At 27.5% G+C, this 26,448-nt stretch overlaps 2 protein-coding genes across 4 annotated transcripts; one reads left to right on the forward strand and one right to left on the reverse strand.

The window, feature by feature from the left end:
- Nucleotides 1-908: 908 nt before the first annotated feature.
- Nucleotides 909-8,561, reverse strand: LOC112684831 (UDP-galactose transporter senju). 2 transcript variants are annotated; one of them, XM_025556528.1, is made up of 7 exons: nucleotides 8,360-8,561; nucleotides 2,650-2,852; nucleotides 2,206-2,363; nucleotides 2,010-2,124; nucleotides 1,849-1,895; nucleotides 1,284-1,774; nucleotides 909-1,224 (listed from the first exon to the last, which is right to left on the reverse strand). In XM_025556528.1, exons 3-7 carry the CDS (start codon nucleotides 2,300-2,302, stop codon nucleotides 955-957), a joined length of 1,020 nt encoding a protein of 339 aa, XP_025412313.1. In that variant the 5' UTR covers nucleotides 2,303-2,363; nucleotides 2,650-2,852; nucleotides 8,360-8,561; the 3' UTR covers nucleotides 909-954. The 2 variants fall into 2 exon arrangements, with proteins under 2 accessions (XP_025412313.1, XP_025412314.1); XM_025556529.1 differs by lacking the exons at nucleotides 2,650-2,852; nucleotides 8,360-8,561 and adding an exon at nucleotides 2,417-2,619.
- Nucleotides 8,562-10,245: 1,684 nt separating this feature from the next.
- LOC112684939 (prostatic acid phosphatase-like) lies at nucleotides 10,246-24,250 on the forward strand. 2 transcript variants are annotated; one of them, XM_025556672.1, is made up of 6 exons: nucleotides 10,252-10,719; nucleotides 10,791-10,901; nucleotides 11,802-12,041; nucleotides 17,685-17,867; nucleotides 23,468-23,803; nucleotides 23,897-24,250. In XM_025556672.1, exons 1-6 carry the CDS (start codon nucleotides 10,537-10,539, stop codon nucleotides 24,044-24,046), a joined length of 1,203 nt encoding a protein of 400 aa, XP_025412457.1. In that variant the 5' UTR covers nucleotides 10,252-10,536; the 3' UTR covers nucleotides 24,047-24,250. The 2 variants fall into 2 exon arrangements, with proteins under 2 accessions (XP_025412458.1, XP_025412457.1); XM_025556673.1 differs by lacking the exon at nucleotides 17,685-17,867 and having other exon boundaries at nucleotides 10,246-10,719.
- Nucleotides 24,251-26,448: the final 2,198 nt, after the last annotated feature.

A 26,448-nucleotide genomic window follows, 5' to 3' on the forward strand; every position in this document is an offset into this window, starting at 1 on the left:
TTCCTTACATCCTTATCCTTACCCACATTCTTACATGCCTATATTTAATTAGTTATTTTTTTCTAGCAAAATATTCTCTAGAAATAATTTATATGACAAAACAACGTTTGTCGGGTCAGCTAGTATAATAATAAAAATGTAATTTACCATTTTTCATTAAAATGTTTTATTGAAATAATGGCCACAAATTATCACAAGATAAACAGTTATTAGGTAAAAATATAAACAGAAGTGTTAGTCAACTATTTACAGTATTAGAATAAATCTAAGAATAATAAAATAAAACATTTATTATTAATTGTATTATTTTTTCATACTAGTTAATTTTAATTTCATACAACAAAAATAAATTAAAACTATCTGATAAATATATTGGTAACAAATAAAAATGTAAAGCAACTTACTCATTTTACAAAATATAACAATAAATAATACAAATAATTTGTTTATAGGAAATTCAACACTCAATAAATATATATTTTTAGGCACCTACAATTAATCTTTAAACAATGAATACTATAATTTAAGACAATAAATTGCAAAAATTATATTATTGATATTAGAAAATCAATGTGATAAAAATATAGTAAATAATAAATAAATTAAGTTCATAATATTTAAATTTAAATAATTACCTATTAGTTCAACTATAATTATAACAAACTACTAAACATCACTTTTCTTTAAAATTGGTGCGATTTGGTGTACAATGTTAAAAATTGTCTAATCATGTTTTTAGCTATAATAATTTAGTATGTGTACTTATAAGCTATTTGTATCAAGTTCTTTAAGTTTAGAGAGCACAAGATTTTTAAAAATCGATTGAAGGGTGTGATTAAATGTAATTTTCAATTTAATATATTTCATTTCGCGCATTTAAACACTAAAAATGTTCAAAAAATAAATATTAAAATACATTTATACCTTGCATTTTAATATATAAAACCTCTGATTTTAACTATGGATAATATTTTTATTATCGTTAATTGGAAGTGTATTTTTTGCAATAGGATGCTTAGCATACAACACCACAGAACATGAAACAATCATTACAGCTGTCACAGTTTGCAAAGTAATAGGGTAACCCAGAAGTACCCATGAAAATATTACAATAAGGACTAATTCAATGGCAGTTGCAAAAACTTTCATGATTGAATTTAAAGTTTGTAGTAGTAAACTAGTTATTACACCATAAACAGCACTGTTTATTACTATTAACATAACCTAAACAAAAAACAAAATGTTGTAATTAACTTAGTGGAAAAATAGTTAATTTTATTTACCAGATAACTTTTAAATATGTCTGTTTGAGAGGTACTGCTTTTGTTGTTTTCATTAATTTTAAATATTGTCCACACAAATAAATTACAAATTATTGAATCTACATACATATATATATTCTGTAGGTAAACATTCACCTTTGCACCTTGACCTTTCTTAAGTAAATATTCATTGTAAACACCAGCTAAACAGGAACATAGTATTTGAGTTAAAATAAGCAATAAAGAAGTAAAATAATTGTATGATTGTTGTCGCAAATTGACATCTATTTTCAACTCTTTAATTATACATCCAATTGTTAAAAGGATTAAAGAACACCATTGCATTTTGCTAAGTTCCTTTTTAAATAAACACTGATAAATGACACCAATCAGTAATACTCGTAGTTGAAGAAAAATAAAATATGTAGTTGGATCAAATAATGATAGATTTACAAACGCCAAATAATTATACAAACAGTATAAAAACGAAGGCACCATATATAGAAAAAGTACTGAAAAATAAAAAAAATAGATATGCATTTCTACAATCTATTATAATAAAATATTATTAAAAATAGACACTAACCTGGATAATTTTCTTTAGTTAGATTGATAATACTTCTTAAAGGATTTCTAAAGAAACAAAGTAAATCATTTTCATTTATTTTTACAAAATAGTTTAGAGGTTTTATAAATATTTCAATTATATCTTTGTTTATATATATATAAGTTAAAGCATGAACTTACTCTATGCAAAACAGAAAAAAAGATATTATAAGCTTTATAACTTCAGTTAAAATAATAACTGAAATAACATCATAATTATAAGTGCCATTTTTTTGAGATAATTTTATTAATAATCCTGTAAAATAAATGTATAATCATTTTTTATTTTAAAAACCTATGATAATAGTTAAAAAAATATTTGAAAAATTAATTTTACCGTGGTTCATTGAGAGTCCTATGTACATGACGAATATAATGAAAGACTTCTTGGTAGGAAACAAACCTGTCCAACAGTTGGAACGGCACATTGACATTGTTACTAAGACTAGATAGCTTTGGAAATAGTCGAATTTTATGGGTGTGGAACTGAGAAACCTAATAAAACATGTATGAAAATTAAACCTACAATGAACACAAATGTACTTTACCGAGATAATGGAATAAGAAAAGTATACTAGTCTAGTGGCCTACACAACTAAACACTAGTCACTAGTATACTGTAGATTTTGAATACTACATTTTTTGTTTTTTAAATAAATTCATACAAAACGATCAAGATAAAATTGTTACCGGAAAGCGGAAACACTATCACTGGTACATTGATATCGTTGTCAAAAATACAACTAAAGTGAAGCTAATCGACTTCTTTACTGGTTATTACCATATTTTTTTATTTTTATTGTACACGTCGTGCTCAGTTTTAAATCTACATCCATGTTACGGTGCATGATTATGTATTTCTGATTGAATAGTTTTTTCAATACTCAACAGCTAATGAGTCAAAACATCTTGAGATTATCAACGAACATTCAACATCAAATTACTTTTGAGTCTCTCCGTTACTCACAGATAGCGCGGTAAATACTGAAATAAAAAATTTCAATTTTTAAGTTTAATTTAAAAACTATTATTATTAAAATAATTTATCTTCGATAAAGGTTCACAAAAGAATTAATGTTTCTTTGTTCGTCTGCTGTATATTAAAAAAATACTGAACCGATTTACGCTTCAATTTTTTTTGTAAAATGGTCCACATTGTTTAGATCCATGGTTCTCAACCGGTGTGTCACGTATTACTTTGGTGCATGTCACCAAAATATAATTAATTAAAACAGTTAAGCTTTCAAAATTTAAACATATTGTATTATTACGACATTATGATGAAATAATAAAATCAACATATAAGAAAAACAATTATAAAGATATTTTTATTAATTTGTATCTCATTTATTAGAAATATCATCAAATACAACGTCAAAATCTAAATTTTATGTCTCAAAATGATTTATTTCGGAAATCTCTGCCAAACGAATACGCCCAAATGAACAAATAAGAATTGAAAATGTCGCTTTCTTTTCAACATTATACATAGGTGAATCAGCATTTTTGACATTGGAAATAACAGAGAACAAAAAAGAAATTGAGAATAAATTACGCATAAGTTTGTCAACCATTCGCCCACGAATCGGAAACCTATGCAGGCCCGGATCCTTATGAAATAATACGGTTTTTATAATACTTTATCATTAACTGTTTACATTTTAACTAAATACCTAACTTAATTTTTTTTTTTTAAATAACATTTCAACATATAAATGTATTAATTTACAAAGGATTGAAATTCTTAAATTTCAAAAATCCATCGTTGTTTCAAGTATGTTGCCATTTTTATGGATCTAAATTAGGGTGTCATACAAAAAAGATTGAGAATCACTAGTCTAAATAAAGCATAAATAGTTATGAAAATTCCCAGTTTCAGTAGAATTAATAAACCTCACAAGTAGTTTTGGACCGAATACAAATATACATCTACAATAATATTTTTTTAAATTATTTATTACCCAGCTACCTAAGACCTAACACATATCCATAGTGCCGGGTTAAGAGGGGGCAAAGAGTGCAGTTTTTTAGGGGTGACAATTTCTTAACAGCGAAAACGAAAGTTTCGAAATTGTTTAATGTATTATAATTTCTAGGAAGAATTATTAATTACCTATTGAAAATGTGTACAACAAATTAAAATAGTGATATAATATATCTTCTACCGTAGAATTATCAGGTGAATGAGCATTGATTATTTATCAGCATTATTGATATGACTCTATTATGCTCGGATCAATGCATTTATATTTTTGTTGGCATTATCGAATTATTTTCAAGTGAAAATTGTATGCAATATGTAGTAAGATTACTGACACCAGGAATTTTTTTATGGGGGGGAGGTCCAACATTTTTATTTTATCTGATAATGGGAAATTAAAATACACTATACTATTATTATACTATTTACTGTTAAATCGTTGAGTAAGTAAAAACTTCAATTTGGGGGAGGGAATTCTTTTTTTTGATAAAAAAAAAATAGATCGTGTAAGAATAACTCGTAAGCAACTTGTCTTTAAATCCTACTTTGGACAAAGGTACCTAAGGTATCTATAATCGATATAAATCTTTCAACTCGATGTTCTCATACAAAATTTGTTCAATGTAATTTAAGCTTGATTATAAATACAATAAAAAAAAAAAAAAAAAAAAAAAAAACAATAGAATTCATAAAATCAACTAATTTAATGATTAAAGAAGTCAAAAATATTTATACATAATAAATGATCCAACAATACTTCGCTATGTTAGATTTTATACATAGATTATAATGTACTATTACGTTCAAAACAATTTTTTTTCATATGCTCGGGCTTTTTTAAATATGTATTCATTATTTAGGGTTATGGTTATTTAAGTTGGTATAAATTAAAAATTTACAAGAATTTATTAAAATTTATAATTTATTTTTTTAATTTAATTTATTATTTATTATTTTTTATTTAAGTTTATAATTTATTTTATTTATTATCTATAAGTCTATATATTTTAATATTTGATACAACAATTGACCGTTATGCAATAACAATAATTAGGTAAAATTTTTATAGATTCTGAAAGATAATTGCCCATTGATTATAATTTTTAATTAATTCATGGTAAGACTATTAACTTCGACGTAGACGGGAGGGGATTGAGAGACGGTCGAATGAGTTGTTATATTTATTTATTTACAGGGTTAGTCCTAAAAGTTATGCGTTTTTTTTTTTTTTTAAATGTATAGATCCATTATGTACAAAAACTTAATATTTTTCAAAATAATCTCCTGATCAAGCTTCGTCAGTGACGTCCTCCCGGCCTTCTAGGAATATTTTGTACCATCGGTTTGACTGGGATCGAGAGAGGTAATCTTTCTCGAAAGCTTGTTGAAGCATTTGAAAAGTTTTCAGCGGCGTATTTTTAAATTTAACTCAAAACTTGATTTTTGATCGCTGATCGAGGAGCCGCTCCATTTTTACCTTGACGAATTCACACTACAGTGGTTCACGAAATCATACATGTACACATAGATTTTTTTTATCTTTATATCTTTTATCCTCACTATTTAAAAATGATGTTCATATGCTATTCATAATCGACATAAAACCTAACCATATATCCATATAGATATCATTATCCTAGTCATATATAATTTGTAATAAATTGTTTATGATCAGGACCGGATTAAGACATTTTGCGCTCTGGGGTATAAGTATGTTTAAACCTCCCTAAGATTCAATACTTTTTTTTATAAACAGGATATTATTTTACTATAACTTGGTAAATAATTTAATATTTTAATTACCACACATTTTATTAAAAGTCATAAGAAAAATAATGAAATAATATGTCATAAATCTTTTTATTATAACTTTATCAATAAACAATATTAATGATACAATAAGAATGTAAATAAATTTATAAAAATAATAATTTTGTAAACATGATTAAAATTTAAGTTAAATTAATTAATTAAAATTATTATATAAAATATTTGGTAAATTACGTAAGTATATTATTTTATTTTTGTTAATTATAATATTTTTATAAAAATATTTTCGTTGACTTTTGTTCAGCGAATTGGTCAATACATTCATTCCATGAAATAGATTCAAGCGAAACATTTTCAATATTAATAACAGTAAATTACTTTAATTTTTCTTTTGAAAGAGTATATTATAAATAGTTTTTGACTCTAAATAGGACATTCTTTAAAAATTATGCGTATTTAAAATCTTGCGCTCGGGAACACATGCCCAACCTGTCTCCCCATGTATCCGGCTTTGTATATAATATAGATACGAACACACAAATGTTGTAAATGTTTTTCTAATTCTGATTTTTGGTTGACGTAAATACGTAGCATTACAGAGTCTTTTGAAACAAATATGATGTTATGATGTTACTAGGTACAGTAGGTATGATATTAAATAGATATATCAATATTATAATTTCTTTGGTTTGTCGCTTGGTTTCAGGTACAACACAACATTATCCTTTACAAGAAAAATGAATAAAATACAAATTTTTACTGACTTCAATGTTTATAGTCATAGAACTCTAGTAATTTTACTTTTTAGTTTCTCCAGAAATTTTTTAAGTAATCCAGTAAACGTGTCACATTAATCTTCTTCTTCTTAGGGTTTATTAGGCCTTAAGACCATCCCATCTCACAATCAAGCGTCCATCCTTCTCTATGCAGTGCTAGAATTCTCCAATTGGAGTATCCTTCCATCTATTCAACATTATTTTTTATAGCATCTTCCCATCGCATTCTTAGTCTTCTCAAAGGCCTTTTACCTACAGGATTTTGTTCAATCACAGCATGCAGTAGTGGATTTTGGCTCCTCCAAGCGTGACCTGCCCACCGTAGTCTTATACTTCTGATAACCTCTCATATACTCGAATTACCATACAATATTTCCGATTCTATGTTCTTTCTTCGTCTCCTCTCAACAGTTATTTCGTCTCTGACCGGCTCATATATTTTCCGCAACACTTTTCTTTCCAAGATAATGAATCTGTGATTGTCCATTTTTCTAAAAGCCTTGTTTCCGATCCATACAATATAACTAGTCATACCAGGGACGTATACAATTATTCTTTCATTCTTCGCAATATTGCTCGAAGGCTTAGTACCTTAGACCAGTGGTGGCCAAATTACGGCCCACGGGCCAACTCCGGCCCGCCATCATTTAATATCTGGCCCGCGAAAGTCTTCTATATTAGAGCACTTATTTGTATAACTGTAATATTTTGCATTTACGTAAAAAAAATTTAGAATGCATTTTTTTATGGCCCGCGATAAAAAAAAAAGGTGTTTTTTATGGCCCGAGGAAAAAAAGTTTGGCCACCACTGCCTTAGACAATCCATAGTAACATTTATTTATAGCTTGAATTCTTGCTACCTCGTGATCTATAATATTTTTTTCAGTCAAAAGGGTACCGAGGTATTTGAACTATTCTATCCTTTTAAATTCAAAGTGACCTATTTTTATACACTTAAAAATATAAATAGTATAATAACAACATTATTGATTTTATATTTTATGTATATAATATAGGCATACAATTTTTTAATTTTTCAAGAACGTTATACTTATTTTTTATTGACAAAAGTAGTACTAAAATTTTCATTAGAGTGTCGAGTATAACAGCAAAAAATTTCAGCCAAATCGGTTCAGTAGTTTTCTCAGTTAGCCCGGTCGTAGAAAACCCCTTACAATTTCGTATAATAGTATAGATAGATAGACATTGCGAGTATAATAAATTATTTTTATAACAGTTAAATATAAGTTGTATAATTTATTATAAAACCAATAGTAAAAGTTAACCTACTCTCATATTAAATGCTTATTATAACAGTAAATTAATGAAAATATAAATGTATTAACTAATAAATACACACATTTTTCTTTATTGAGTACAGTTTGAAGTTTTGAGGTATATAATAAGTCAACATTTCATTAACATTTGTACAGATTATTGAATTTGTAATATGTAATCATATTAACTATTAACTATACCTAATGCAACTAGTTTATACGAAGGTTGACATATTTTAAAAATTATATTAACTCTGCAATAATAGAATTAGAAAACTAGTTGCTGGTTTTTAGTTATATAGTTTTCTATTAACTTTTGTAAAATGTCTACATATAAACTGTGATTTATTTATAATCACAAGGAATATAACTGATAAAAGATACTTGAAGTGAAATGCACATTATTATTTTGTCTATTTAAGCTTTTACTCAATAAAAATATATTATTTTCTATAAATATGTGATATTTCACATATTTTGATGAATTAATTTATGCATAATTTAGGTTTATTTAGTTATAATTAATTATATCTAAACTTTAAGATATTTAGATAAGTTGAGCAGTTAACTATAATAAATAATTATGAATAGTTCTATAATAAAATAAATTATTGTATTATCATAAAAAAAAATAATACGTTTTTTACAACGAAACGTTATTTTACATTAAATATTCAGTATACTTACATTATATTAATAAAGATGTATTTTGTTCAACAATCAGTCATCTTAGTTTTAATCCTGGATTCACGATTTGCTTCGTTGCTTACAACCTTCGCCTCAAATAGTTAATGTAATGTAACCTACATTGGTAATAACCTATGTATCAAATGACGAATTCGTGTTCACGTTTTAATGCGCAATGCACAGATTACAACTTGCTCACTGATTTATAAGTATATTGCTTAAACCAATTATAAGAATTGATACTTTTATAAAATGTATAAAGAGATGATTGTTATTTGATCACATTAATAGTATAGCGAACATCAATTAATATAATTCCACTTTCATTATAAAAATTACATCTCTAATTGTTCATATCTTTATCTAAAATATTTGACACTATATTTTCAAATGATTATAAACATAAACAATAAACATAAATCATAATAGTTTAAGTATTATTATTAATTATAAATACTATAGTAGTTCAATGGTAATACGTAAAAAATATTGTCTTTAGTAATCATTATTAATATGTAAATAATAAAATCATGTTATTCTCATTGTATCAAAAGACTTCATAAAAACAAAAAAATGTTTAAAAAAGGCTCTGGGTTCAATCTTTTAAAGTCGATATGCATAGACAAAATGTGGATTTCATATAAAGTGTGTTCTTCTTTTTCATGATAAATGTATCAAATTGTATATATATATATATATAATTAATAAAAAATACATATTTTAAATATAATTTGACTGTAACTTTCTGTTATAAGATAGTATTGTTTTTCCTTATAATTCTAATAATCTTGTTGTTAAGATCTTTAGCTTGGAGACAGGCATTTAATAAGAGTGATGTTAAAATCAATTGTCAGAATATCAGATGTACGATAAATCATCACGCAAATTATACCATAACTTAGAGCTATAGATAGATATACCAAAATTGTTAAGCAATACCTATAAATTATAATTATGGATGGACAATTAACTTGCTTGTTATCAATAATTCATAATTATAACAATTATAATAATTTAAAAGACATATAACTCAAGCTATGTCACATTATGATTTACATCTTATTTTTTACATAAGTAAAATAATTATTTGAATTATCAATTATACTTAATTTATTAACAATACTACAATAACATTTTTTTTTATAAGAATAACAAAAAAAAAAAAAAAAAATGTAAAATATCAAATTACTTGATAGTTTCTAAGCAATAAAAGAAGAGAACAAAATTACTTCTTCTTAGACTGCTACATTTCATTGAATATTAAAAGATGCTGAAGTTTAGATTCTACAATATTAATTTTTTTATACATTTTAATTATTTATATTGTATAAAAACGTCTATACCTCTCTATACTTCTCGTATAATTTAACCTATCATGATTTGATATTTAGTTTTACTGTAAATATGCGAATAATTTTAAAAATATTGGGAAAAACATCTTACATTTTTCATTGATCATGTAAATCTATATGTGAAGAATTATCATTGATTATAGAATAAATGTTTTCTATAATCAATAATAATATAAAGTATCTGTATTTGCTTTACTATTTAAAGTAAAATTTAACACATTAACGCATAATTTGTATTATATTTCATAACCTGTAAATATAATTATAGATGAATGTAAATTATTATGTAATATGAATATTTAAGGGAGATAAGACTTTCAAGTCTAAAGATCATAATAATTTACAATACATACCTATATGTATATCTATACGTTTTCCGTGAATAATTTAACTTTATGTCTTCATGACATTATTCGTCTTATATTATCTTTATAGCGCACATACATTTTAATCTATGCTCTCATGAACCTAATACGTTTTGATTGTTTTTTGTGTTTTTTTAGTTACGGCAATTTAATTAGTTATTATCACTTAATCGATGTTATTATTGGTACTTATAATCAATAGCTTATGCAGTGCAGTGATCGCTATTAACTAGTGTAGTTTGTTTTAGTTCTAACTTCTAAGTTCTAATGTAATTTCTACAGTAAGAAATTCAGAAGGTTATTAAACATTAGCAATGAATATAGTATAACGATATTAATTTAATACCTTGTGAAAGGTCGAATAATTAAGAATCTAATTGATTTTACAATCAAGTCTTATAATAGGTCATAGTGCATTTTGCATATTTAACTTAAATTTTACTTAAAATCTGTAAAAGTCATGACTCAAAGTAATCAAAATGCGATTTCTCCGAAAAATACAACAGCGTCTTCAAGAAATGACAAAGTAGGAGCATTTGCAGCTGTATTACTATCTGGAATGGTTATCGCTGCATTTGTAGGATATTATTTAGTAGTGGGAGAAGAATCGCGGAAAAAAAATTCATTACAACTTATAATTGCCGTAAGTGAAATCTAAATCAATGATCGAAATATGTACCTTTTTTTAAAATAAAAAATATAAAATCTTTGTAGGTTTTTAGACAAGGAGATCGGAGTCCATTGAAATGGGAAACATATCCAAATGACATGTATCCACCTATGAGTGAAGGAACTTGGCCAGATGGCCTTGGGCAATTGACTAATGTAAGAATATGATATTATTTTTTTTTGGTTTTGTGGCATTTCGTCAACAATAGAAATAGTTTAAAGGGAACCTATTGGACATTTCTTTTCTGTTAGAACAATTACATAAAAATTAATATCAGCATTCCACAAGTATAATTATTTATTTAAAATATTAAAATGTTATCAGACCTTTTGGAAGGAGGTTTGATTCTTTGTACCATTGTTACATAGTTAGGCAGTGCATTTTATAAGGAATTTTCACTGGGCGACAAAAAATGTTTTTCTCAAAATATTCAATGTAATACCATAGTACGATTATAGTATTACACGTTTGTTTCGCATTATTTCGCTCAATCTTTCAAAATATTGTCGACAGAGTATAATCACTGGGCGACATTTGTGTCATCTAGTTAACTAGTTAAAAAATGCACTGTAATTAGGGGAATATTATTAATATAATACAAATATGAAAAATATTTTATTTAAATTAAAAGAGAATACAAAGTGAACATTTATCATAGCTCCAGCGAAAAAAATTTTGCTTTTACATCTAATTCTACTGATAATATATATAAAATTTTAAACATTTTGTTTGATATACTTTTATCTATCGATTTAAATCATCTTTTTCGTTTCCTTCTAAGTACCCATAAATAAAACAATGAAATTGACTTGTTTTTAAATTTAATAAAATTCACTTTCAAAATTATTTATTTATAATTTTAATTTTAAATTAATTTAAGTTGCTCTTAAGAAATAAAATATATTAAGTAGATAATTTTAAAAATAAATACTGCTTTTTGTTTCTTTTTAACTTAAAATAAAAATCATTATTTTAGATATGACCTACCTAATTTAATTATGAATCTTTTACACGTTTAATCAAATATCATAACTAATATTAATTTTAACTATTAGGCAGGTAAATTAAAGTCCTATGAATTTGGAAGACGTTTTCGAAATCGTTACACAAAATTTCTTCCATTTACTGACAAATATAGCTTTATATCGGTACATAGTACAGATACAGATCGTGCGGAAATGACAGCATCAGCATTTTTAGCGGGAGCATTTCCACCAGCTGGAAAACAGATTTGGAACAGTGATTTACTGTGGATACCAATACCAATCTATTCAATATCTCCAGATAAAGATGATGTAAGTTTTAATCTTAAAATTAAAATAATTATTAAAAATATTGTAAGTTTAAGATATTCTGATTTTATTCATTAAGAAAAATATTTCGGATTGGTAAAACGTAATAGATTAATAATCCAAAGTATCAATGGTAAAAAATTAAAATAACCAATAGGTGTAGCAAAATTTGTCATTATAGATTTTAATTAACTGAAAATCTATCTCAGCCAGGAATATGTAGTAGTGTTTGCTAATAAAATCCTAGAAAATTATCTTGGTTATTTGTAACTCCAGTTTAATAGAGAATGATCTAAGCAATTAAATTATTCTAAATCGATTATATTGACTTTTTTTTTCTGTAACCGTACAATCTGTAATTATAGGTATTATAATCAGTAACTACTAGAATGGGCCTTTCTGAATTTGTCGAATTCCAAATCCGGATTTCATGGATTATCTGGATTATTCAATTCAATTTTGTTGTTCAATGACTTACTATTATGTACACATAAGCTTGATTAAGGTTATGCAGTAAAAATAGTTAAATGTATTTTCAGTTATGATATCACTGCAAGTCATAGAGATATAAAATATACTCAAAATTGTTATAACTTGTTTTGGTAATTAATAATAAATTCTAAAAACTGTTGAAGTCATGATAAGTGTACTGTATTCATAAAACAATATTGATTTGTTGTTAAATTTTAATGAAAACGTTAGTAAATGAGTTGAGATAAATTTTTAACTGGTTGAATAGAGAGATATTTGTAAATAGTGCCATTTGAGACAAATTATGGGGTTTTGGTTATTTTACGGAGGTATTTGGGCTGAAATGTTTAGATTTTAATTTTATTTAATTCATTTTAGAATATTTGGCCGCTCCTTAAACTGGATTCCATATTTCCATAATAGTTTGAGGAGCAATTTATACAAGAGAAGTTTGTTGTTAAAATTAACGTGTATAGAAATCAGCAAAAGGCGTAGTCGTAGGTGCACATTGTGTGTGAATTCAGGGGGTGCTGGAATAATTTAAAATACACAGGTCTGTGGGGGGCTCTGCCTCCGCACCCCCTAATACTTAAATCAACTGCATTGCAATAATTTTTAATTTTCATTAATGAATATTTAAAAGTAATTGTATTATAAGTTATAATAATATGTTATTATAATAATATATTAAACAAGAATTAATTTCCTGTTTGATAATGCAAATTTTTCCAATATAATTTCCCCATTTATTTTATTGGTAAGATCTCTCTCAATGCTAAGCGTAGATAGCTTAGTAAATCTTTCTTGTTCTATACTAGTGCGTAACCAATTTTTAAATCTACGCATAGCTGAAAAGGAGCGTTCATACGTTGAAGAAGAAATTGGAATTGTTATTACCACTTGAACTAGTTCATAAACATTTGGAAACGAACTTTTATTACATTAATTTTTCAAGTCTTCAAATTTAAAGTTGGCTGGTAGACATTTCTACTGATAAACTAGCTGTCGATATATTCAAAATAACCTGATATATCAAAAATATGAACTAGTATATAAAATGTAAATAGTAATGAATCATATCGTTTGTATGATTGATAATAATATTTATCCTTCCGCATACAATTCTGTGTAGTCCACTGGTTTTAAATATCACTAAAAACCAAGTAATAATCAAAGTTATAAACAGAACATAACTTCGTAGTCAACCGTAAACCGTAGATAATATAAGAATATAAATTAAGATAAGATAATATTATTTTCTATAATATTATGATTGCTGTTTATCAGTGGCGTACATACGGTGGAGGGCAGTGGTTGAATTGAGGGGGGGACGCAGAGGGTCTGAGCTACTCTTCATTTTTCTTCATATTATAGCGTACCCCTTAATTTAATTCATCAAGGAACGCAGGGGACGCAGCATCCTTCAACAATTATATGAATATGAATTTGTTTCTTAGAAAAATTAAATAAATATGAAAAAAAATTGGAAACAATTAATATTTTATTTAATTTTTGGTATTATAATAGTTCGTAATCTGTTCATTATTATTAGCACATATGTATATTAGGAACGCAATAATAAAATATATAATAATGTTATATAATTTATGTAACACGTTTCAAGTGTTTCCACTGCGTATTAATTCGTGGTATAAACTGCTAAATTGCTAAAAATATAACTATTACGAAAACTTCCCTGGGTGTACCGACGATAACGATCCATAGTAAACCACTGACAATAATAATATATTGACTTCGTATTTTGAGAATCCGTCCGTTGTTTTAGTTATCGACGATTAACAAATGGTGATCGTTTTCAAGGAAAATTAAATATTATTTATATTTTATTTAGAAACGAGGTGCGCCACGAATGAGTAATCAGTATTATATTAGCTTGTCGCGTACTCGCGTATGTAATTTATAAATTGTAATTTTGTTGAAAATAGTAAACACCTCAACCGCACTCTTACAGTCCTACACGTCACGTCAGCAATAAACAAATAAACATGAATAAACGTCAAAAATTGTCCATATCGGACTTTTTCAATAAAAAGAAAAACAATGACCAAGGTAATTAAAACACTTTAATTTAATAATAAATCATAGGCGTGCGCAGATTCCTGTTACCGGTGTACTTTTATTTTTTTTTGATAATCCACCCTCATAAATCCCGCCTTAAAAAAAAAAAAATAGATATACAAAACATAAGTAAGTAGAAATAAAATTTATCAGAAAAACTGATGTACAATCTGATTATCAATGAACGTCAGTCCCGGCAATTTTTATTTTTTTGTAATTTGATAAAATTGATAAAAAAAACTTGATTTTCCAAAAAAAGTTATTAGCCCTTTTTACTTAAGTACCTAGTACCTACCTAAAAAAAAAGTTAATAAATACAGTTAAAAGTTCCTTAAATTTTTTTTGGTCATACATTTTAAAGCAATACCTATGATAAAAATAATTATTATTTAACTCAGCAAATCTTAGTCCTAAAAATAATGTGACGGGATGAAATAAATTATTTGACTAATATTAAACTTCAAATATTAAAATTAATATACTAATAAAAGAGTAACATTTATAATCTATAAATTTAATATTTACTTTTTGTAGGCAACAGTAAAATACATGAATTATTTTAAATTGAAAGTTAATTGATTAATTAATTTTATCATGTGGCTATATATTTACATTTTAGATTTTAAATTTGCTAGACGTGTTGCTGTGTTGATAGAATTAATACAAATAAATACCTATTAGTATTGTTTATTATTTGTTATAGATATCTGTGTTAATCATTAGATATATTTAATTATTTATATTGTAGATGCATTTAGGGGGTGGGGGTGACAGAGTCCCCCACGGTTTTTTTTAGATTAATTTGCTTTGGAACGCTAATTGTTCAGCTACATTTAGAGTCCACCTTTATTTTTTTTTCCAATTCAACCACTGGGGGAGGGGGTACCGGGTTCAAACCCCCCCCCCCCCCAGGGCCAAAGAAAAAAAAAAAGAAAATTGTTTTATTATTGATGACGTGTAATTTATTCGTAGTTTCATTATTACGCTTTGAACTTAAAATATACAACTATACCAATATTGTGATAATTAAATAATTATATTATATTGATAGGTGTTTGAAAAGTTTTGTTAACTATGTTGATTTTATATTCCAATAGCTATTAATTTTCTGTAATGTAAAAGTAAACTGCAAATTGGTAAAAAAATTGTATAAAATAATATCTATAGCAGTTATTTATCTTATTTATCTGTGCAATGATAATAAAAAAGATAACGATTATTTTTGTTAAATCCTTTCAGAGCAAGATTGAATGTACGCCACTGCTGTTTATAGTTTAATAGTTAGACAAAAACTGAAACATTAAAACGTGCAATTATACAATACTGTTTTAATCGTGAATTCGTCAAATATATTATATATCATTGTATATAGCGGAAAAAAAATGTCCAATCCAATAAACCACAAAAATTTACAATTTATTGATGAAATACTGAAATAAATATTCTAGGAAACTGGAGGTGCTAAGCACCTCCGAGCACCCCCCTATGTGCACCTATGGGCGTAATTTTGCTTTTTTGTCTTGTATATGTATAATATATATACATTTTCATCTAGCGTTTTCGCCGCGTTTTCACTGCGCATCAATAACCGCCATCCTAAAACCGCCTCCACACCAAGGAAACATTGTCACATACATTTGTTGCCGAAAAAATTTTCATTCAGCTGAACTTCTTATTATATGATTTTAATTTATGTATTTTGTGTGAAACTATAAAATTCTACAAGAAATGGATGGTTGTACAGCAGTAAACTGTTCCAATACACGTAGTGAAGATTTTCGTCTTTTTCGGTTTCGAAGAGACCCTAAAAGACGAAAAATTTGGTTACAAAATTTTCGCCGAGACAAATGGCAACCTACAAATGCATCTGAGTTATGTGAAGTAAGAAAATCTTTGTATAAGGTATATACTCGTATCATAAGTCATTATTAAAACCAAATTATTACTACTATTAATAGTAATTTTAAACTATTTTATCTATTTACAAGTTGCATTATTATGAAATATACCTAATAAAAAGATTTTTTTTTTAGTTTCCGACAAGCGAGGTGCATTTGGTATATCAAATAATGTCGGTAAAGCATTTGGTTTTAGTTTTTTTACATCATTCAGATGATGTTCGAATTTACCTTCTTCGAAATGGATTTATTGGAATATGGAAAAAATATAGAATAATAAATAATAACTATGTTCTAAAGAAAACGACAAAAAATATTAACATGACTAAATTATATAAATACAATATTATTAAGGCTTCTTAAGTTTAATCTAATACTTACTTCACACAACTCAAATGAATTTGTAGGCTGCCATTTATCCCGGTGACAATTTTGTATCCAAGTTTTTCGTCTTTTAGGGTTTGAATTTGAACAGTTTACTGTTGTACAACTACCCATCTTTGGTGGTATATTATTCAAATTATATTCACGATAGGGTTTAAAAACTATATATATATATATATATATATATATATATATATATATATCAAACTTAATTAGTTTGTGAATGTAATGTAGTGTAATGTAATATAAATAAAATAAAATGTGTCGGTGTAAATCATATACATTTTTTAGTTAATGAAAACTAATGAAAACGTATCTGTAATATCTGTATTCAGTATGTTTTGATAGTAATAATTGGTAATTATTTGTCGCAAAGTGGTGGACGATTATACCTGCTTCTATAGTGCCCTAGTTGCGGTAGACATCAAAAGATGTATATAGACATTATCGTATACAATATATCTACACTCCCAGACGATTAAACTTTGTCTTTGATAAAAAAGATAATAATAATTAATTATAACGATAATTATTTACGACCTTTGGAAACTCGGAATTATTATTGTTCATCGTGTACTTTCCAGACCAATTTGATTTTGACTTTCATTTGATTTCTATTAATTTTGAACATTTTGTAGTTTGTGATCTTGTGAAGTAAACATATTTAGTTTTGCGTTCTCTAATATATATATATATATTTATTTTTACGTTAAAATTATTATGGAGTAGACTAAAAATACCTACAATACGAATAATATTTTTTATTTTGTTCACTTTATAATATTTAAAAAATATTTTTATTTTTGTTATTTAGATACTTAGAGTTACAAAACCTTGTCCTGCTTACGAAAAAGAGTTTGAAAAAGCAAAAAATGAAACGGAAAAACTAATGTTAATCAAATACGAACGATTTTTCAATTACGTATCTAACCACACGGGTATGGAAATAAAACATTTGTCAGACGTTGAAAATATATTCAATTCGCTTAACATTCAAGTAAATAGTAGTTTATTATAGTATGTTACAATATTGTAATTTATTTTATCATTGCCGGCAGTGATGTAGTCGACAAAATCTAAGCTAAATGTATCTATCAAATTCTAAATTAATTGATAAAACAGAGTGTTTTTAAAATAGTTTAGGAAACTAGTACACGTATAAGAGGATTGTACACTAGTGACTTGACAATTCGAACGCACGTCTCCGCATGTTTCGAACGTCGCAGTTAATTGCTCAAAATTAAACATGCACTTTTCTAAGGGTTTATTCATATACGTAAATGAGACGAAATGGGTGAATGGTCACCTAAGCCAAAATTTCGATTTCTGGCAAATGGTTAGTCAAAAACATTATAAAATACAAAAAAAAAAGTATTGACTTGTAAGGTACAATATACTTACAATTCAGATTTTTAAAGCGAATGCAAATTTTTTAAAAAAAATGTGGAAATGACCTCCATTACCCCTAAGTAGGGATAATGATAATCAGTCAAAAACCCAAACAAATTAATAGGGAAAATCATAATTTTTTTTATTCTACTCATAATTTCATAAATAAACATAAAAATACTTTTATTAATAATAGCCTCTACATAATAATATGGGTAACATCAGTGCCGCAACTACACACTATGAGGCTGGTATGTAAATCTGAATTTGGGGCCTAAATTTTTTTTTAAAAAAGTATTTACCTAATATAAATAAAATATATTAACTGGTGTTTATATTATGGAAGGTAGTTTAGTGGATCTTTAATTTTAAATTACCTGCATTATTTTCTGCTATTTCTGTTCTAAGAATTAATATTACTATAGGATTATAAATACTTTAGTAATATAATAGTATCCCATAATAGACTACCATTCACTCCTACGTTCGGTCGCGTTCGTCGCATTTGAATGCGCTGAAACGTGCATGTTTAATTTTAAACGTTCCTTAACTATAATTAAACAAATGATTTTGCGGGTAACCAACGTTTTTGGGTAGTCGGTACTAGAGTTCTTAAAACACGTGTCACGGAATTCACGTGTACACGTGAAATATGTGTTTATCCAAGTATAAATCCATTTTTATAATGATGAAAATTAATAATTTTATGTTATACACTTAAAGTTTTAATAAAATATTATTAGTATAGTATTAAGTTAAGGATATACGTTTTTATTTTGAATTTTACACGTGACACGTGACACATTAATTCCGTGAATTCACGTGTATTAAGAGCTCTAGTCGGTACCCATTACTCAAAATGTTCGGCTACTCAATAGTTTTTAATAGACGTAAATGGTTAAGCTGAGACCTGGTTTCTAGGAGGAAATTAGTATTATAATATAATATAAACAATTATGCGAATAAGAAATACTTCCTCTTTTAATAAAACAAAATTATGGTTTAAAAATAAAATGTTTAGTATTTTTGGTGAGCTATTAGCGTTACTATAATTTAATAATAAGTTTATTTAAGTATAATGTTGAATACCATGTTTAAAGCTATTTTAAATCCTATGTTAAAACCTTGCAGGTAACGACTATAGTGGATATAATATTTACTTTTTATGTGTAGCTACGTACATTATACGAGTAAGTAGTCAGAGTCATACGTAACAATCATATGCAGCAAGTGCGATAATATTATGCCGGGTCCACACAGAGACGACAAAAGTAAAACAAAACAGAAACCAGGGCCATGTTAAGGGGGGGGGGGTCAAATGGGGCAATTGCCTCCGGTCGCCGAAGTTTTTAAAAAGTAAGGGGGCGCCGTTATCTGCACTTAATATGCTACCTGTGCCTAGTGGCCCCGTAGAAAAAATTTTGCCCCGGGGCGCTGAAATTTTTGACACGGCTCTGACAGAAACTCGGTATTTTTTCAACAAAATCAAAACATTTTCACAACAATTGTGTTTTTTCCAAAAAATTATTCGTATTTTTAAAAACAGTCATGTCCTAAGCGGTGTCGGTAAAGATCAAAAGGTTTTCGTTTTGTTGCTGTTTTGGAGAGCATTGTCGAGCGTGTGTGGACAATGTTTTAAAAATAACCAACAGTTTAGTGAATTCTTCATCTTCACTATTTTTCTCATTTTCCACATTTTAATTTATGTCGATTTACTAAAGATAATTTTTCACTATATACTTTTATTTAAAAATAAACAACTGAAATACCGAATACTGAACGGCTGAATTACTTGCACTTCAGTGACTGACTGAATGAATAACTGATCGTTGAAAATAAGTTATGTAATTTCGAAACAAACTTGGTATGGATAAGAAAAAACAAAAACAAAATGTTTGAATTTTGTTAATTTTTTTTTGATATTTAATTGAGTATGGACACATGTTTTGTTTGTATTTTATTTTTTCAAACTAAATAAAATTGGGTTTGTATTTTGTTTTTGTTTTGTTTGTGTGTCGTCTCTGTGTGGACCTGGCATTATATTGTTATCAGATAGCTAGTTAGTCTTGTGTATCTTCTTGTGTACAAGTTGTTAAGATAACTGTAGCCTTTTAGCTAAATAAATAACGAGTGTAACGTTACAAACCATAACGAGTACCCAATCCATAACGGGTACCAGAAATCTTGTAAGTCGGGTAATACCCGTAAAACCAGAGTACCCGGGTACTCGGGTCTCAAGAACTAGTAATCAGCTATAAGGTAACTTTTATCTGGTTTTTAGTTATCACTATAACATCATTATTTTGACTTGGATTTGATAAAGATTTCTTTTTGAACTTATTTATTGGAGTTACAGTTTTTTTGTCAAGTTAGGAGTTCGAAAAATAGAGCATGAAAATTACTCTTTACTAATTTAGCCCCAACAATAGGATGCACCGAATGGAACCTTCTATGTTTTTTATTTTCAAACAATAAAGTAAAATAGCTTTTTCTACTTTCATGGTTGAGAGAAAAATAAATAATTGATAGCAATAATTGTATTTTAATATTTATTGAATCAGATACTTGTGTACGAAAAGTTTCTCGTGTGAAAGGTGCTCACACAGAGAAACTTTATAATTTATAATTATATAAGTTATAACCGTAATTCATCTATATTTATACACGAGTAGTGATGGGCAAATACCCGGTAAATATAATTTCAGCTAAATATCGGGTATTTACCCGATAAATTGGATAAATTTATTTTAATGCTAAAACCAATTCATGGATATCACAATACTTTTTTATGATTGTTTCCTGATTTTTTCATGTTTTTCCAAGACTGATCTATAGATATTTGAATCTATTCTATAATCAATGATTGTAGTATCAGTTATATGCACAGATACATACTATTTACAAATAAAAATATTAAATAGTATATACCTATGGTATATGATATCGATACCTATCAGTAGTAAAAATAGAAATATACAGTTTGACTAGATTAAAAAAAAAATATTTACCCACATTTTTGGTAGGTAAATATTATAGTTGGTAAATACCTAGTAAATACCCAAAATATTTACCTACTCGTCGTGTATTTATCCACGGCACATCAATATACAGGAGTAATACGATGTAACATTATAAATATAATAACAACAATAATAGTCGTCAATTTCTATAATAATCATTGGCTCAACTAGGGGGGGGGGGCTTTAGGGGGGGTAGCTTCCCCAAATGTTTTTGATTATTTAAAATTTAATGATAATTTAAGCATAGGATAGTAAGGTACATACTAAATAATATGAGTATATGACGCAGAGAATTATTCAAAAGTAAATTGTATAAATATAAAATATTATTATTATAGTTTATTTTGTAATTCCTAAAATCCTACATAATTAATAATAATATTTTTATCTAATAAATGTGACGAACGACGGTGAAATATTGCGGTGGTGTTATGTCATATTTTATGTAAAACATACTACATAGAAGTATGTACAGGATTTTTAATAATATATGTATGGTAATAATATTTTATGATTGTTTTTATTTCAATTAATAATTATTGTTCTGTGTCTGTGGCAATTGAGGGTATGGGTGGGCGAAGCCCCCCCATGGCTCACATTGATTAAATTTATTTGTAGGGCTTTAGCTCCCCCAATATTTTAGACCTAGTTGCGCCAATGATAATAATTTATCTTTCTATTCTATATTACAATAAGAATTAAATTAAAAAGGACCCGACAGTGGTAAATCGGGAGCCCGGATCATAAATATGAATGGGAGCCCAGGGTGCTACTTGGTATATACTACCCTGGGCCAGTCCGCCCCGGCTCATACAAATCGATATGTCACATTACATTTTTTTGATTCTGGTGACTCGGGTGTTATAAACGCGTGTCAAGCCCAAAATCGATGACACATATCGATTTACATGAGATATTTACAATAAATCTCTTACTAGCATTGACTTTTAGATTTAAGATTGAATGCAAGTAAGATAATATATATTCTTTTTAGTCTCGCCAAAGTAAATTTTTAGAGGTATTGCAAAGGATACCTGCAAAGCAAGACCCACCCACCTACCCTCAGTAGGTTGAGTAACGGCCCTCAATTTTTTTTTCAATAATTTTAATAACTTCGAACAATAATAAGTAAATTTAATGATTAGTGTTTATGTTCATCTTAATGTTAGTTATGATGATAAATAAAATAATTTATAACTTTCATAAATTAAAATAATATTAGCCAGTATGTTTCGCATGCTTACCACACCCACCCTTAACAGGTATTGCAACTGCATACAGGGATCGGCGCCAATGATTCTTTTAGATTTAATATAATGTTCTAAAGGGTGTCAGTTGTTTTCGCCAAAACGGAAATGTTCGATTTTCATTTCCGCCAAATCTATTTCTACACATCTTTCTAAATTATAGTTTGAGAACTATTTAGAGTTACTCAGGGGCCTCCCCGGAGAGGTGGTTCTTATTAACCCCCAAAAAATTATCTGACTTAATTTTTGGATTCATGTTTTTGAACCTCAATTGAATTTTATAATTAAATTTGTATGTATCTATACATATATATAGAGTCAAATATTTCTTATAATTCTATTAATTATTTATTATTTATTATTTCAAATAATTGTTATATATTTTTTTAAAAACGTATGAATAATATATGTAATATATATATATATATATAAATTCTAATATATTAAATAAATACGTATATTATTTACGATTCACACAGCTATGTTGTCACAGTACTGATATATTCGATCACAGAATTCCAATCCCTATAACACAGACACTAACTACGCATGATGTAGATTATAACTTTTAATATTATACAGTTCGATTTATATTTATTTATAATGCATGGGAATTATTGAACGTGAAATCAATTATCTCTAATCAAAAATCAAAAATCTCGCCCGTTTTAAAGAGAACCTATTCCCAGTAGGATATTTCCCCATAGCCACCCGCCCAGTCTGCCACTGCTTACATATATTATATATATTTAATCAATAACTATACTTAAATTATATATCGCATACTTAAAATATTATATATGATATGGGGCAATGCAGTATATTAACTTTTACTATATTTTTGATTAGTCATTTGTTATGCCTAGGTAGTACCTAATAGGTACTTATTAAATTTATAAAGTATTTAAAATATTTAATACATAATAATGTCATGTTTTTAGCAAAGAAATCATATGACTCTGCCATCATGGGTAAAAGTAAAGAATTATATGAGCTTGATGGAAGATATTGTTTTGGAATGGTCGATTACTTATTCAAAAACAGATCAAATGAAAAAATTTCGGTCTGGTAAACTTATTGGAGAAATAGTCAGAACGATGAGAGACAAAATGGACGAAAGATTAGATCCGAATAAAAAAATATTTGCTTACTTTAGTCACGAGCAGACTTTAATAGATTTTTTACATACATTAGGAATGAAAAATCTTTTTAAACCTAGTTATGGGGCAGCAGCTTTTGTTGAATTGCATAAAATCCGAGGAGAACACTATGTTAAAGTAAATATTACATTTAATTATTGAGATAGGTTAAGTTAAAAAAATTGAAGGTATGATATTTTAAATGTATGAACATGTTTTATTTTTTTTAAGATATTATATACAAAATCCTATGATACTCCAGATCTTCTATCATTGGATATGGAAAGTCAAACGAGTTTTCTACCAACTTTAGAAGATTTCATAATAAAAACTGAAAATTATATACCGAAAAATTGGGATAAAGAATGTCAGCTTAAATAATTATTGATTAATTTGATTGATTTAATACTTTAAATATTATATTATACAAATATAATAAGTAATTAGGTGTATACGGACAGAGCCATTTTTAAGGGTATGTAAGGCCCCAGGGCCCAATATATATCGGGGCCCTTTAAATACATAAATTGTGATACATATATTTATTAACATATCAATTATAATTATAATCTATTAATAAAATTATTTTTATTTCTTTTTTTTATTTAAATAATTTACAATTTATACAACAGTTAGTATAATAAGTAAAATTTATAGCTAATAATGGTTAGTGACAGGATATTAACATTTATGGGCAAGCACTCAGCAGTACCATCCAGCCGGGTACATTTTAAGTATTATACATTTTTTTTTTTTAGTTTTAGTTCTTATTTTAGTAGGCCATTGCCTTTTGAGTATTCTATTTAAATTACGGGAAAGTGAGGTGGAAGATTGTTGTTTTATCAATGGGTTACCGTGAGAGTTTAAGTTGGTGTAAAATTGGTGTAAATTTGAAGTAATAGGTATGATTTTGTTAATTCATTGAGTGTAGGAATTTTTAAGTCTTTGTGAAGATTGTTTGAGAAGTAACAATGAAAAAACATTAATATTTGTAGGTAGATGAATTGAAATGCCTGAAGCGTTTTAATATTGGATGGCTTTGCAGTTCTCCATAACTAGATACCGTATGTCCAAACTGGTTGAGTTATTGTTTTATATATGATAATTTTGTTGGATAGGGAAAGCTTAGATTTTAAGAGTGGTATAAGGGTATGAAGTTTAGAGTAAACAGTTATGCGTTTAAGTTTTATGTGTGGACTGCAGGTTAAGCATTTATCTAAAATTAGACCAAGATATTTAACTTCGTTTGCCTTTGGAATTGTTAGATTGTTTAACGAAACAGGTGAATAATTGAGATTTCGTAGTTTTTATTTTTTTTTATTTTTTAAGTGATAATATACAATCTATACAAATAAGCACAATAAGTATATGTGAAAAGAGAAGTTATACATGAATTAGAAATCACCCTATGGTAACCCCATAAAATTGAAAAGATTGGAAGGTGGGAGTAAGAAGGCAGGAAATTTATTAAGCGGTAGGTAAGGTGCACATATTTTTTTTTTTTTTTTAATTTAAGAGGTCTCTGCACCATCTTTTTAGCCTCCTATGAGGATTTTCCGGGAGCGTTAAGGAATTTAGGCTTTGAATCGGTGGATTTTCGTGATTGTTTAGGCGTGAGAAGAATCGTTTGTAAAAGATTACAGATTCTTCTTCTATAGATTTCATACGAAAATCGTTATGAAGAGTAAGATTAGATATGTAGGGTTGGGTGTTTGTGATTTTTCTTAGTGTTATATTTTGATAGGCTTGAATTTGGTTTAGGTTCGATTTTTTGATTGTACCCCAAAACTGTAGTCCGTATGACCAGATTGACTTTATCAGTGATTTGTATATTAATAACTTAGTTTTTAAACTTGAACATTTATTATTTGTAATTAAATTTTTAAGTGAACGGGAGCGAGAGTTTAAAATTAATCTTTTTGATTTGATATGTTGGTTACAAGTTAGTCTTTTATTTAGTATGATGCCAAGATATTTTACTGAGTTGGACATAGGAATTGGTATATTGTCAACTGTGACAGGCGGGCAAGAACCATGTTTAAGAGAGAAGGTAGTGTGGACTGATTTACTGTGGTTGAATTTGATTCTCCATTTGGTATACCATTGTGAAAGTTGATCAAGATGGGATTGAAAATTGGCTGAAGCTGTAACTGGATTTTTATGGATCGACATTATAGCTTTATCATCGGCATAATCGGCGACTAGGGTGTCTTGCGAAATGAGTTGATCGGAGGAGTATATATTGAAAAGAAGAGGCGATAAAATGGCTCCTTGGGGTACTCCTGCATTGATTGGGGCCAAATCGGAAGTGCAAGACCCGAGGTGAATTTGGAAATATCTATCAGTTAAATACGATTTAATAAGAAGAAAAAGTGACGAGGGGAGAAAATTACGAAGCTTGAATAAAAGACCATCGTGCCAGACGCGATCGAATGCCTGGGATATGTCTAGGAATGCACAGGTACAGTATTGTTTGCGTTCGAGAGTTGTTGAAATAGCATCAACTAGTCGATGTATTTAGTGGATTGTACTATGGTTGGTACGGAATCCAAACTGAGATGGAGGAAGGATGTTATTGGTGATAATATATGGGGAAAGGCGCTGAAGTATGAGTCTTTCACAAATTTTTGAAAGGAACGGTAAAAGGCTTATAGGCCTGTAAGAATCAGGAGAGTCAGGTGGTTTATTGGGTTTGGAGAACATAACGATGTGAGAGAATTTCCATAGTAAGGGGAAGTAAGAGAGTCTTAGAATTGCGTTGTAAATGTAAGTTAATAGTATGA

The sequence above is a fragment of the Sipha flava genome, unplaced genomic scaffold (genome assembly GCF_003268045.1).
Source record: "Sipha flava isolate LNK unplaced genomic scaffold, YSA_version1 258_pilon_pilon, whole genome shotgun sequence".
Taxonomy (NCBI): domain Eukaryota; kingdom Metazoa; phylum Arthropoda; class Insecta; order Hemiptera; family Aphididae; genus Sipha; species Sipha flava.